We start from the raw sequence: 14,645 nt of genomic DNA, 5'->3' as shown, positions 1-14,645 counted from the left end.
TTACTGACTGCACCATCTATATACAATATATGTTCAATGTTGGAAAATATTAAATTTATCTTTAGAAACAGGACGAAAAAAGCCAGGCTTTTCTCCTGTTTTGTAGCAAGTACAAATACATTTGATATTTGATAATTTCAGACAATGTACATATATAGTTTTATCCTATAATCTACACCAGGCACTTTAATAAGGTTTAGTTGTTTTGATCCAATGTTTTCATCGAATGTAACTAGTTTTATATTCTTTAAGTTGTACAGTAGTTGGCTGACTGCAGGATGAAAGAATATTATTTCCTGCAGTTTTTTGAAGAAAATGTATAAAAAAATTTTATGCCCCCGCCGTAGCTGTGGGGGCATTAAGTTTAAATGTTATGAAACTTATACACAATGCTTATTACCACAAAACACAGACCAAGTTTGAATTTTGGTGGCATCACTTTAACCGTTCTAGAGTTATGCCCCTTTATAAATGGAAAAATTGCAAAATTTTTAGTTTCCGTTCTCTAACTTAAGTTTGCCGCAACCAAATGTTATGAAACTTATAAACAATGCTTATTACCACAAAACACAGATCAAATTTGAATTTTGGTGGTGTCACTTTAACTGTTCTAGAGTTATGGCCCTTTATAAATGGAAAAATTGCAAAATTTTTATTTTCTTCTAAATGTCAAGTAATTTTAGAATTGGAGTTATCTTCCTTTGTCCATGATTACAGTTGAATCAACTACAATCAATGCTTTATACTATGCAATGTTAAATTATGACTTCCAGTTATAAAACACAGATCAAGTTGAATTTGGGTAGTGTCACTTTAACCATTATTGAGTTCTGCCCCTTTATAATTTGAAAGATTGCAAAATTTTAAGTTTCCATTCTGTTACTTAAGTTTGCCCCAACCAAACATTATGAAACCTATACACAATATTCATTACCACAAAACTAAGATCAAGTACAAATTTTTTGTTTTCCGTTTTCTAACTTTATTTTGCCTCAACCAAATGTTATGAAACTTATACACAATGCTTATTACTACAAAATACAGATTAAGTACGAAATTTGGTGGCGACACTTTTACCATTCTTGAGTTATGTCCCTTTATAAACATAAAAATTGCTGAATTTTTTAGTTTGTCTCAACCAAATGTTATAAATTTTTCACACAACCGTTCTAGAGTTATGCGTGTTTACAAATAGAAAAATGGCTGAATTTTTAGTTTCTGTTTTCAACTTAAGTTAGCCTCAACCAAATGTTATGAGACTTACACACAATGCTTATTACCACAAAACTCAGATCAAGTTCAAATTTGGGTAGCGTCACTTTTATTGTTCTTCAGTTATGTCCCTTTATAACTATATGATATGCAAGTGGGGCATCATCTGTGTCCACATGTGGACACTATCCACATTTTTTTGTTATTCTGTAAGCCAGAATTTTGTTTTGAAGGTATTTTTTCTTTAAAGAGAAAAAAAGCAAAAAAAGAAAATATAATATTTATAGTCCTCTATTTCTTGATATACAAGTTCAAAAGATTAGATGGATAAGTATGGTTTTTCAAAATATCTTGTTGGACATGGTGTGTATTCTTGACTGAATATTAATTTATAAAAGTAAATAAAATATTAGATATATAATATAAAAGCAGTGCTGTTATTTTCTACAGATAGGACATGTACGTCCAAAATCATTAAAACACTCGGAACAGTAAGTTGCGGTGCAGTTTGTTTTTTTACATTCTTGTAATGTATGACTAGATCCTTGGTTAGCTCCACAGTTCATACAGAATTTTAGATCTGTTTGTTCCACTTTTAAGCAAGGACATATTGCGGATAATACTTGTTTTACAGACATTCTTTGTTCAGCAATTTTTTGTTTCTTTAATGAGTTAACATGTTGTTTAATGAAAGTGTCTCTTCTCTTGCGGATGTAGAGAATTTTCTTCTGCAGAAACATGGTACGTTCCTTTTCCTGTTCAGGGTAGTAGAAGGCACATATCTTGCGATTGTATCTTGCTCCGTAGGCTTGCATGAAAACCAGGAGTAGAGCAGCAATGTATGCTGAAGAAAGAACTGGAATGTCGGTAGCATCAGGTGCTGTTGGATTTGGCAGGCATATAGTTGTATTATAACTAGCTTCATATGTGTTTTGAATGTTAATGTTATTTATAAAAGTGTTTATAAAGGCAGCCATTTGTCCTCCCTTGACCTTTAGGTTTATTTTACTTTGTCCAGTGACCTCTACATTTACCTGGCCATACCTGTTTACAAGGTACAGTATATAGAACAGTACATAATTAAGGAACACTATCAGAGCACTCAGTAACATGTGTAGTAGGAGCTGGGAAATACCAATTAAACTCTGACTTTTCTCTTTTGGAGACATCCTCAAGGAGGTGCTATCTGTGTATAGTTTCTTTTCCTTCTTTTGTAGAGGTAACACACCGCGTTGTCCTTTCTCTTGTGTTTCAGAATCATAACCCTTAAACTGTGTAGTAATGTAAATGTTGTCAAATTCGTCCTTGGCGAGATAATTTTTCAGATAAAAAAATGATTGCGTTAGGAGCAACAGAAGCGACAGAGCTAAGAGTTTGCTCATAATCTCAATGATGTAAGTAAATGTGATTTTCTTTTCGGTCAGGGCCGCCTCAACCTCAGCTATCAATTCTTTAGCTGTTTTAGAAGCATTATAAACCTTGTCAAGCTGAGACTGGTTAATGATGTTGAATTGAAACCATTTATTGACTTCTTTGACCAGATTGACAGCAGATTCTGCAAGTTTCTCGGCTGCATTATCAAGTGTTTTGACTGGTGAACATAGGAAAGATGGTTTGACTACAACACAAACCTGTTCTATATCTAGAACTTTACAGATAGCTGTTAAATCAAATCCTGGAACATACCTGCAAAAATTGTACTAGTTACTGTTCTTGTTGATACTTTTGGTGATTGTTATTTTCACAAAATCAATGCAGAAACTTTTCATGCAGGGTAATTAAATTTGTTTTTGAAATTTTGAGGTGCTAGTAAGAACAATATTATTGTTTTCTACAAACCATTTGTATGGGGGGGGAGGGGGGGGGGGTGATTTATTTTAAGCATTAGCAACAAAAATTTTCCTTTCACAGTTTTGCCTATTTATTTTATGACTTAGGAGTACATAAATTTCACCCCTTTACTAATTACATAGACAAAGGCCACAAAGGCAACATCATTTTAGGTCAGTTTCATGAAAATTAACTTAGTTATTTGTATTTTTTCTGAAGACCATGAAATGTTCTGATCAGTTGAAAATAATTGAACTTGGACCAATTAAGAGATGATAAAGGAGGGACGAAAGATAGTCAAACTCTTAGATCGAAAACAAACTGACAACGCCATGGCCAAAAACAAAAAGACAAACAGACAAATAATAGTACAGATGACACAACATAGAAAACCAAAGACCAAGCAACATGAACCCCACCAAAAACTGGGGGTGATCTCAGGTGCTCCGGAAGGGTAAGCAGATCCTGCTCCACATGTGGCACCCGACGTGTTGCTTATGTTATTATAAATCCGGTAAATAGTCCAACTCGGTAGGTCACATTCGTGAAAAGTGAAGGGTATTGTAGTTACGACATAAGGAGCATATCCGATATCATCTATGAAACGGTAATTCCATAACGGTCAACCAACTCGTGATGGCGTCCGTAAAATTTACAAAGGGATGATTTCAACTTCACCATTTGGAACTCTTGGTTTAATAGCTTCCTTGTGAGCAGTAATCCTCTATCAAGGAAATCATGATAGGAAATACAAGCCCGGGAATACCGTATCAATTGGGAGATATATACTCCGTATGCAGGCGCTGCTGGAATGTTGCTACATAGAAATGGAAAGTTCACAATTGGGAAGCTGAAATCATCTCTTTTGTCGTAAAGTTTTGTTTTCAACCGACCCTCATTGTCAATTTCTAGATGTAAGTCAAGATATGAGGCAGACTTACATTCCATTAAAGTGTTATTACTTCAATTTAATCCATTAGATTCAGAATATGTTAATAATCTTAACTGTTTGTTTATTCTCAAACATGACATAATTTGAGAAAGAGAGGTATCTTTCACTAATTATTTTAAGCCAAAAACATCTTTTCTGATGCAAATGTAGCTACTGAAAATGTTAAAAAGATGAAAGCTTGGTCAAATAAAATGTAAATTTTGCAAGAAAATATATTCAAACAACAACTTAAAGAAGTAGAATCATAGTTCAATAAAGTTTGAAAATGACCTCAGTTTAAACCTCAACAATTTATAAACAAATCAAAGCTCTGTGAGAGATGAATGACTACTTATGATACTTACTTCTTAACATCATTAAGTGTGTTAGTACAAGCACTGTAGGCTTTGTTGAGATCTCTTACACAGTCTGAATACACACCGTTCATCACTCTATCACACTCCTGTAAATATATAAAGTATGACTACATACATATGTGATCTCTTACACAATGTTATTTACACTACAGAATAAGTGTACAATATATTGACATTAAATGAGGGCTGTAGTGAGAGACAATTTTCTTCAAAATACACACTGTAGAAGTAATGTTCCTATAAAAACACTGCTTAACACACTACTTCATTAGTGTTTTAACCTGTGAAGCTGCATCAAGTTTACCACTGACTTACTGTTTACCTGTGAAGCTGTTACCAGTTTACCTCTGACTTACTGTTTACCTGTGAAGCTGCATCAAGTTTACCACTGACTTACTGTTTACCTATGAAGCTGTTACCAGTTTACCTCTGACTTACTGTTTAGCTGTGAAGCTGTTACCAGTTTAACTCTGACTTACTGTTTACCTGTGAAGCTGTTACCAGTTTAACTCTGACTTACTGTTTACCTGTGAAGCTGTTACCAGTTTAACTCTGACTTACTGTTTACCTGTGAAGCTGTTACCAGTTTAACTCTGACTTACTGTTTACCTGTGAAGCTGTTACCAGTTTAACTCTGACTTACTGTTTACCTGTGAAGCTGTTACCAGTTTAACTCTGACTTACTGTTTACCTGTGAAGCTGTTACCAGTTTACCACTGATTTGCTGTTTACCTGTGAAGCTGTTACCAGTTTACCTCTGACTTACTGTTTACCTGTGAAGCTGTTACCAGTTTACCTCTGACTTACTGTTTACCTGTGAAGCTGTTACCAGTTTAACTCTGACTTACTGTTTACCTGTGAAGCTGTTACCAGTTTAACTCTGACTTGCTGTTTACCTGTGAAGCTGTTACCAGTTTAACTCTGACTTACTGTTTACCTGTGAAGCTGTTACCAGTTTACCTCTGACTTGCTGTTTACCTGTGAAGCTGTTACCAGTTTACCACTGACTTACTGTTTACCTCTGAAACTTTTACCATTTTACCACTAACTTACTGTTTACCTGTGAAGCTATCATTTTACTACTGACATACTGTTTACCTGTGAGGCTATCAGTTTACCACTGACATTATGTTTACCTGTTTAGCTGTATCCAGTTTACCACTGACTGACCATTCTACCTGTATAGATATCAGATTACCTTTGAATAACTATTCAACATTTGAAGCTATCAGTTTATCACTAACTTTCTAGTCTACTTGTGAAGGAGAGGTTGAAAGATACCAAAAGGATATTCAAACTAATAAGTCGAAAATAAAATAACGCCATGGCAAAAAAAAAGGAAAGGACCAAAGACAAACAACAGTACACAAAACACAACATAGAAAACTAAAGACTGAGCAACACAAACCCCACCAGAAACCGGGGGGATTTCAGGTGCTCTGGTAGGGGTAAGCAGATCCTGCTGCAATCGTGGCACCCGTTGTGTTGCTCTCAGATTACCACTGAATTACTATTCAACATGTAAAGCTATCAGTTTACCACTGAGTTACCATTCTACCTGTATAGCTATTAGGCTACCCCTGAATTACTTTTCAACATGTGGAGCTATCGGTTTACCACTGACTAGCTATGTTCTACATGTGAATCTATCAGTTTACCACTGACTATATATCTACCTGTGAATCTATCAGTTTAACAGTGACTTACTGTTAACTTGTGAAGTTATCCGTTTACCACTGACTTGCCATTTTAGCTTTACCCACTGACTTTCCATTCTACCTGTATAGCATTTCTGGAGGCTATCACTGATTTACTATTCTACATGTGAAGCTATCAGTTTACCACTGACTTTTTGTTTTACTTGTGAAGCTGAATTCACTGCACCACTGGCTTATTATTTTACCTCTGAAACTGAATACAACTGCATCACTGATTTACTATTTTACCTGTGAAGCTGAATACATTGCATATTTGACTGATTATTTCTATCTGTAAAGCTGAATACACTGCACCACTTACATACTAGTTTATCTGTAAAGCTGTTTATTATGCTCCACTAGTATCCACTGCATCACTGGACACTGACTTTCAATTTAACATGTAAAGCAATATCAACTTCATCACTGACTTACTATTTTACCTGTGAAGCAATATCAACTTCATCACTGACTTACTATTTTACCTGTGAAGCAATATCATCTTCATCACTGACTTACTATTTTATCTTTAAAGCCATATCCAGTTGCTAACTGACTTATTTTTCATGTATCCGGTGCACCACTTACCTGTGAAGCAATATCAACTTCATCACTGACTTACTATTTTATCTTTAAAGCCATATCCAGTTGCTAACTGACTTACTTTTCATGTATCCAGTGCACCACTGACTTACTATTTTATCTTTAAAGCCATATCCAGTTGCTAACTGACTTACTTTTCATGTATCCAGTGCACCACTGACTTACTATTTTACCTGTGAAGCAATATCAACTTCATCACTGACTTACTATTTTATCTTTAAAGCCATATCCAGTTGCTAACTGACTTACTTTTCATGTATCCAGTGCACCACTGACTTACTTTTTTATCTTTAAAGCCATATCCAGTTGCTAACTGACTTACTTTTCATGTATCCAGTGCACCACTGACTTACTATTTTACCTGTGAAGCAATATCAACTTCATCACTGACTTACTATTTTATCTTTAAAGCCATATCCAGTTGCTAACTGACTTACTTTTCATGTATCCAGTGCACCACTGACTTACTATTTTACCTGTGAAGCTGTATCCAATGCACCACTAACTAACTTGACACCATTTTTAACAGCAACAAGAGCATCATAAATTGGTCCTATGGCATTCTCTATTGCTGTTCCTAACTTCTTAATATCCTCAGCCTGTTTACCCAAGGCTTCTTTAATCTGCTCTATTGGTACCTGGAGCTGTTGTCTGAGAGAGTAAGACTGATTATGAAAGAGTTCAGTACTACAGGCCATACTTCTTGACACTTCTGAAGTATTTATAGAGATGTTTTTGATTGGTCTTGATAACAGGAGTCCAAATATAACTGCCAGGATGGCTACCCTTCCTCTACCAGTAAACAGACTAGGAATCATCAGTACGATTATACAGCGGACATGGACAGACAGTGCTAGACCTAGACATGCCAGTGCTGTCACTCCAATAGATATATAGCCAGCTATGTCCAAGGCAAAACCAAAACTGAACACTAGCAGAACAAACAGTATTCCACCAGTCAAAATTCCACTGATGATACCAAATATAGCCTTCAGACAGGTGAATGTATGGCGTTCACTTTTAAAGAGTTTGTCAGGAAATGTAACAGCATCATGGTACGAGGGTGGGTCATCAGATTTTGTCTCTTTGAATGGATGTTTCAATTTCCTCGGTGTTTTGTCCACATATGTCATTCTGAGTCTTCTATCTGTACCAAAATAATCAAGGTTTCTATACTCTCTGTCAACTCTAACCAACTTTAGCTATCATTTATTGCTTAAGGATATCCACTGATTATGTCCGCCAACCTGTCTTTTCATTATTTTTAGCTTTTCTGGCTTTTTGAAATGTTAAGCATTAGAAAATGTTGCCCAGTAACCTCCAAACTAGGAATTGTTTGAATCTGGAATACTTTTGAATTCTGCAAAATTAACAGAAAAGTATGATGAAAACTAACCTAACTAAATAGTTGTTGTCTCTTTAACACATTCCCGGTTTCCATTCTGAATGTTATTAGCCATGCATGCATGGCTAAGGTTAATTTTACTTTCACTGATATTTCAGTATGAACTAACTAACCCACCTTAGCCATGTGCGCATGGCTAAGTCTATTTAGTTGGGTTAGTTTTTAGTCATACATTTCTCAGCAATTTTCCAGAATTCAAAATTATTCCAGATTCAAATAATTCCTTGTTCCCACTTCATTCATAATTTCTTTCTAAATTTTTTGATGCTTTTACTGCCAATAAGAGTGCACTGACATATAATTTTGTAAACATAGTAAACATCTTTCTATATAAAACAACTAAAACTTTTATTTGTTATTTTAAAACTCTCTAGAAACCTTCTTTAAGGTTGCACTTTGTAAATACAGCTGTTTCTGAAACCACGCCTCTTTTGGGGAGATATATAATATTCATAGATATGTTAATTTGTTAATGTACTGGTTCCCATTTATGATCTCTGTGTTTCCTCTCATAGAGACATCACTTGGGAATGTAACCAGTATAGAAAAACATGGTAGCGCCTAAATTTTAATTCTTAGGAGGTCCAAATATGAAGGTAAGGGTAGTATAGAATTTTAGTCTAAGTTTAAACTCTTAGAAGTTCAGGGCATATAAATGTTGAAAATATGCCGCACAGCCCTATATTTTGACCTTTGAATAAAATAGTAGTGCATATAAACTTTCCGTTCTGGGATATAATTTTTCACGAAACTTCATAATAAAAGTGTCACAGTTTTAGCCGCAAAGGGAGTTCCTATGGGAAATTGCATTGTCTATATTTACAGAATTGCAACCTTAAGCAGTTACTTTTTTAAGATCTTTTAGGTTATTTATTGTATTATATTGTATTTCTTTTAAAATCTCTTTGGTTGATCATTGTATATTGTATTTCTTTTAAAATCTCTTTGGTTGATCATTGTATATTGTATTTCTTTTAAAATCTCTTTGGTTGATCATTGTATATTGTATTTCTTTTAAAATCTCTTTGGTTGATCATTGTATATTGTATTTCTTTTAAAATCTCTTTGGTTGATCATTGTATATTGTATTTCTTTTAAGATCTCTTAGGTTGTTCATTGAATATTGTATTGAATTGAATTAATGAAGTAGTAATAAATACAAATATTATTAAATATAATTGAATAAAAAGTATTTAGAATGAAGAAACTATTTAGAAGAATAGAATTTATATTTCCAGCACTGATTTGTTTTCATTGGAGGATATAGAACTTTTACATACCATTCTAAAATGAGTCATGTCAGTACAAGAATGACTTATTTCTGTCATATGTGTGAAGTTTATCCACAAATTTTCTCTACTTATTCTAGCTTTCATTAGCAAGTGAAAGTTAAGCTAGCAACAATCGTTTAATCAATTTTTAGAGCTTTCCATATGGTATTGTCACTTATATATGAATGAAGATTTGTATAACTGTCCCTATATGTATATTTCTACTAAACTTTTGTTGTATGGTTGCTATCTTATCTTGTTTAAAGTTAACTTTCTCTTTTTGATAAGGTAAAATAGACTAAATTGGAATAAAAAATGGAATAAAAAGAGAATCAACTTACCCTATGTCAAGCAGATTAAACAACAGGAAAAAGTTTAATTTAATATATGAATATTCATTTTTAATCAAAAATTTTATGCATATTTATGATCATTGAAATTCAGGAAATAAACAATTATCTTAATGACAATGTTAGATTAAGGTGATGTAGTATGATTAACAATATTGTAATTATCATCAAATTAATTGTCATTCCAAATGAAGCATTTAGAAATAGTTGACTCATTGGCACTCATACCCCATCTCCTTATTTTTATAATGAAATCATATGCTGATTTCTTTTTGCATAACCTAATATGTACTCTGCAAAAACAGTCAGATCGTTATATGTTATTGGATGATATCACAGAATTAAAATAAACAGTGTATGTGTAATGAATTATCACCAGGAAAAAATATATGATACTTTATTTGACTAGATTATGTTAACATCAGACACATATATATTACAACAGTTAAACATTAACCTAATTTGTTAAAACAATGACCAGGATTAATATAATGTATTGGGTCAATCTTTAAACCATTGCTGTGACTTCAGCCTATTCATTAACTATAATTTCTAGAAATCCTTTGAATTCTGTCTGACAATCATGTAGAGTCTACATGCTTGTCAGACAGAATTCACCGGATCGGATCGCTAACTCAATTTATAGATCAGTGATCAAGATTAACTTTTTGTGGCCAAATCAGTTTCTTAGATACTATCAATAAGTTAACTTTATTTGGTGTATGGAATGATTATGTAAGGTGTAGAAGAGAGGTGAAAGATACCAAAGGGACATTCAAACTCATAAGTTGAAAATAAACTGACAACGCCATGGCTAAAAATGAAAAAGACCAACAGACAAACAACAGTACACAAAAATACATAGAAAACTAAAGACTCCACAACAAGAACCCCACCGAAAACTGGGAGTGATCTCAGGTGCTTCAGAAGGGTAAGTAGATCCTGCTCCACATGTGGCAACTGTCATGTTGCTCATGTTAGTACAAACCCGGTGATAAGTCTAATTCTGTAGGTCACATTCAGTGAAAAGGGGACAATTGGAACATATCTGTTGTCATCTGTGAAACAGATATTCCATAACGGTCAACCAACTAATAATGGCGTTCGTAAAATAACGAAGGGATGATTTCAATTTCACCAATTGGAACTCTTAGCTTCCTTGTGAGCAGCAACTCTCTATCAAGGAATCATGATAGGAAATACGAGCCCTGGAATATCGTATCAACTGGGAGATATATACTCCGTATGCAGGCGCTGCTGGAATTTTGCTACAAAGAAATGGAAAGTTCTCATTTGGGAAGCTGAAATCATCATGTTTTTTTTTTTGTAATTTTGTTTTCAACCGACCCTCATTGTCAATTTCTAGATGTAAGTCAAGATATAAGGCAGGCTTAACTGTATCTGCTGAATCCTTTATCTTAAGTTCAATATTGAATAAATACATGCAGTTTTGTGAGTAATAAAACATGAATTTTCATGTCTTTAGAAGATAATTTGTTTACTGAGGTAAATTAATCAAAGAGTGATTGATTTCTCTTTTACACCCCAGTTCTATTGTTATACTTCATAGTTTCTATTTCTGAAACAAGTGTAAATTGAATAGATCTATTGTTACGAATAACAATGGATTTTGACTACAGGATGTGACGAGCGGGGTTTCTGGAAACCCCTGCTTCTACATTCCGCAAACAAAGTCCATTGTTATTCGTAACAATAGAAATTGATTATTTTTTAAATAGCATGAAGATAAGAAATTACTGATAGAGTTCACTACAAATTGTTTCATGATATTAAAAAAAAAAACACATTTTAGGAAATTCCAATAAGCATCTATATGGAATACAAAAATAATCCTTTAAATACTCTTTTGCTTGAAGGTAATTTTTTTTACCCCAGTCATATGTCTCTATTCTAAAGCATTGATCTTTAAAAAAAAATGGGGATTCTAACTCCCCCCCCCCCCCCACAGTTACCCAGTGGCTGATCTGGGGTTGGGTGTTCCGCGGGTTGGACCCCCTCCCCCTTTTTCTCTTGAGTTGGGAACCCCCGGCTGGATCAGCCCCTGATTGCCCCCCAAAAAAGGGTTCCTCAATATTAAATATTGTATGTTGAGCGTGTCTGGTAGTCGGGTTTCTAATGCAGACACACATATCCCATAGTATGTTAGAATATGAATGTTTGTTTATTCTTGAGAAGGGGGGGCTTTTGTTTTTGATAAAATCTTAAGATATAAAATACAGTTATGATTACCTTTATTAAACTGATACAGGTAAGTACTTTGGGTTATAATATTGCCTTTATCTTTTAATTAGTCTCTTCTACCAAACCCAACGCTTGCCACAAAATGTCGTCCGTCTTATACCCGTCCATATTGACAACTGTATACCAGGAGCATGATGTATTTTTTGTTTGTAATAAGAATACACGAAACAGTCGACCTTGACCTGCTGATCCATATTAGCACATGGATTTAATGGGAATATGCAAAACAGCAACTTTGACATTTGTAAAATATACTCACTTGTCAAAGTTTGAACGAAGATAACCAAAGAAAGGTTACTAGTGGGGTTTCATGTAATAAAACAAACATTCTTATAAATCATGGTTTGATATTGTCAATAAATATGCTATCGTTTTGTATTTTTTTTCATTTAATAATCAATGTTAACAAATATAGGGTTTAGAATGGGGTGTAAGTTAGTTATACACCTTGGGATACGGCGTGTCTGGATAAGAAACCCCTCCGGCCTCCGGCTGACAGGGTTTCTTATCCAGACACACCTATCCCTCGGTGTATAACTATTACAGAAAAAAAATTAAAGGTCCCAGTGAATAAACTACACAGAGAACAAAGCTATTGTATTTATTCCATGGGACAATAGAACTGACAAAAGTTTAAATAGATTGACCTATAGCAGATGAATCTGTGGAAAAGTTTCATTTGGTTGGCAAATAATATATAGAATTTATTTGTCATACTAAAATCAGAAATTGTGAATAAAGTTCATTTAACTAATATAATGAAAAATTCAAATAAAAGTTCACAAAAAACACCATGCTTATAATTTGGTACACCATGTGACAGAATATAAGTTCCCTCCTAATATTTGTTCCAAAGAACTTTTAGCATATAACAAAAGTTCCATTAGGAACTTTCCTTATATAATATTTTATCCAATGCTATAAGAAAATTTCCTTCACAAAGGATAAAATATTACATAAGGAAAGTTCCCAATGGAACTTCTGTTATATGCTAAAAGTTCTTTGGAATAAATAGTATGGACAATGTTTTATATAATAAAAGTTTCAGGAATATTTGTTATATTATAAAAGTTCTGAGGAAAATTTGTTATATTATAAAAAGTTCCAGGAATATTTGTTATATCATAAAAGTTCTAGGAATATTTCCTATATTATAAAAGTTTCAGGCATATTGGAATATTGGCTATATTATAAATGTTCCAGGAATAGTTATCATGGTTATAAGATAATTAAAGTTCTAGAAATATTTATTATATGATCAAAGTTCTAGGAATATATACTACAATACCCATAATTATTTTTAGCTACAAATGTATGGAAGTAAATTTCCAATAATAAAGTACAGTCATTTTCATCTGAAATTTGTGGCTGACTTCATGCTTGACTAAAGTATAAGCATAACTTTCTTCATTGGTACAGACTAACGGACCTTTAGTTAAGTAAGTCACAGTGGAGCATGTAGTAATAAAATATTAATTATATATATTCTTACCTTGTTTAGAATAAGAGACATCGTTTAAATATGTATAAATTTTGTTGTATTCCTCAGATTCCATTCTTCATGTTCTTTGTATGTACTACATGTACAGGTAAATGTCATGTGAGGTGAACATTAATTAAGATGTAATCAGGTGTAAAAAATCAAATGACACTCTTTCTTTAGAGGAACACATATTATGAAACCATATGATGTTTTAGTTCCAGGAAAAAAACTGATGAAGGTGGAAATAATATTATGTAATGTTTGTTCCCAAGAACTTTTATTATCCATAGTTTTGTTCCAGGGGGAACAAGTATTATGCGGAACAAATATATGTTCACACACCAGATGCGCTTTTCATCTACAAAAACTCGTCAGTGGAGCTCTGATAAACATAGTTGGAAAGCCAAATCAAATGCAAAGTTGAAGAGCATTAATAACTGAAAACTCTAAAAAAAAAAAAAAGACCAACAGACAAACAACAGTACAAAAAAAACATAGAAAACTAAAGTTAAATATGGCTAAGGCAATCTATGCTTGGTGGTAGAAAAACATAAGTGTTTTGAATATTTCAAGTTTTTATACGACCGCAAAAAAATTTTGTGGTCGTATATTGGTATGACGATGGCGTCGTCATCGTCGTCGTCGTCGTCGTCGTCGTCCGGCGTCGTCGTCGTCGTCCGGCGTCGTCGTCCGAATACATATTGGTTTTCGCACTCTAACTTTAGTTTAAGTGAATGGATCTTTTTGAAATTTGACCATAAGGTTAAATACCACAAAAGGAAGGTTGGGATTGATTTTGGGGGTTATGGTACCAACAGTTAAGGAATTAGGGGCCAAAAAGGGGCCAAAAATGAGCATTTTCTAGTTTCCAGACAATAACTGTGGAACGGTGTATGGATCTCTCTGAAATTATACTACAAGTTTCCATACCACAAAGGGATGGTTAGGATTTGCTTTGGGGGGTTATGGCTCAAACCGTTTAGGAATTAGGGGCAAAAAAGGGGGAAAAACAAGGTTGTCCTGGTTAATGGACAAATACTTTAGTACAAAACATAATTTAAAGCAGTGTAAGGGAGATAAATCAAATACATCATTGAAATTATCTCCCTTACACTGCTTTTAAATTATGTATAAAGTAATGGTTAATGAACAATAAAGATAATCTAAAACAGTGTAAGGGAGGTAATCCAAATACAACGTTTTGGTTACTTCCCTTACACTGCT

General features: G+C 33.7%; 2 protein-coding genes across 3 annotated transcripts in view; one reads left to right on the top strand and one right to left on the bottom strand.

Moving 5' to 3' along the window:
- The window catches only part of LOC127704886 (cysteine--tRNA ligase, cytoplasmic-like), a 223,621-nt gene that overhangs the window by 104,016 nt on the left and 104,960 nt on the right, over positions 1 to 14,645 (top strand). The gene's annotated exons all lie outside the window — the stretch shown is intronic.
- LOC127704888 (DC-STAMP domain-containing protein 2-like) lies at positions 1,479 to 9,700 on the bottom strand. Its single transcript, XM_052209124.1, has 4 exons — positions 9,668 to 9,700; positions 7,127 to 7,797; positions 4,339 to 4,436; positions 1,479 to 2,898 (listed from the first exon to the last, which is right to left on the bottom strand). The coding sequence occupies exons 2-4, from the start codon at positions 7,781 to 7,783 to the stop codon at positions 1,650 to 1,652; spliced, it is 2,004 nt and encodes a 667-aa protein (XP_052065084.1). The 5' UTR covers positions 7,784 to 7,797; positions 9,668 to 9,700; the 3' UTR covers positions 1,479 to 1,649.

This window comes from Mytilus californianus, unplaced genomic scaffold (genome assembly GCF_021869535.1).
Source record: "Mytilus californianus isolate M0D057914Y unplaced genomic scaffold, xbMytCali1.0.p SCAF_6, whole genome shotgun sequence".
Taxonomy (NCBI): domain Eukaryota; kingdom Metazoa; phylum Mollusca; class Bivalvia; order Mytilida; family Mytilidae; genus Mytilus; species Mytilus californianus.
Note: the sequence above shows the minus strand (reverse complement) of the source record. Positions and strands in the feature narration are given on the sequence as shown.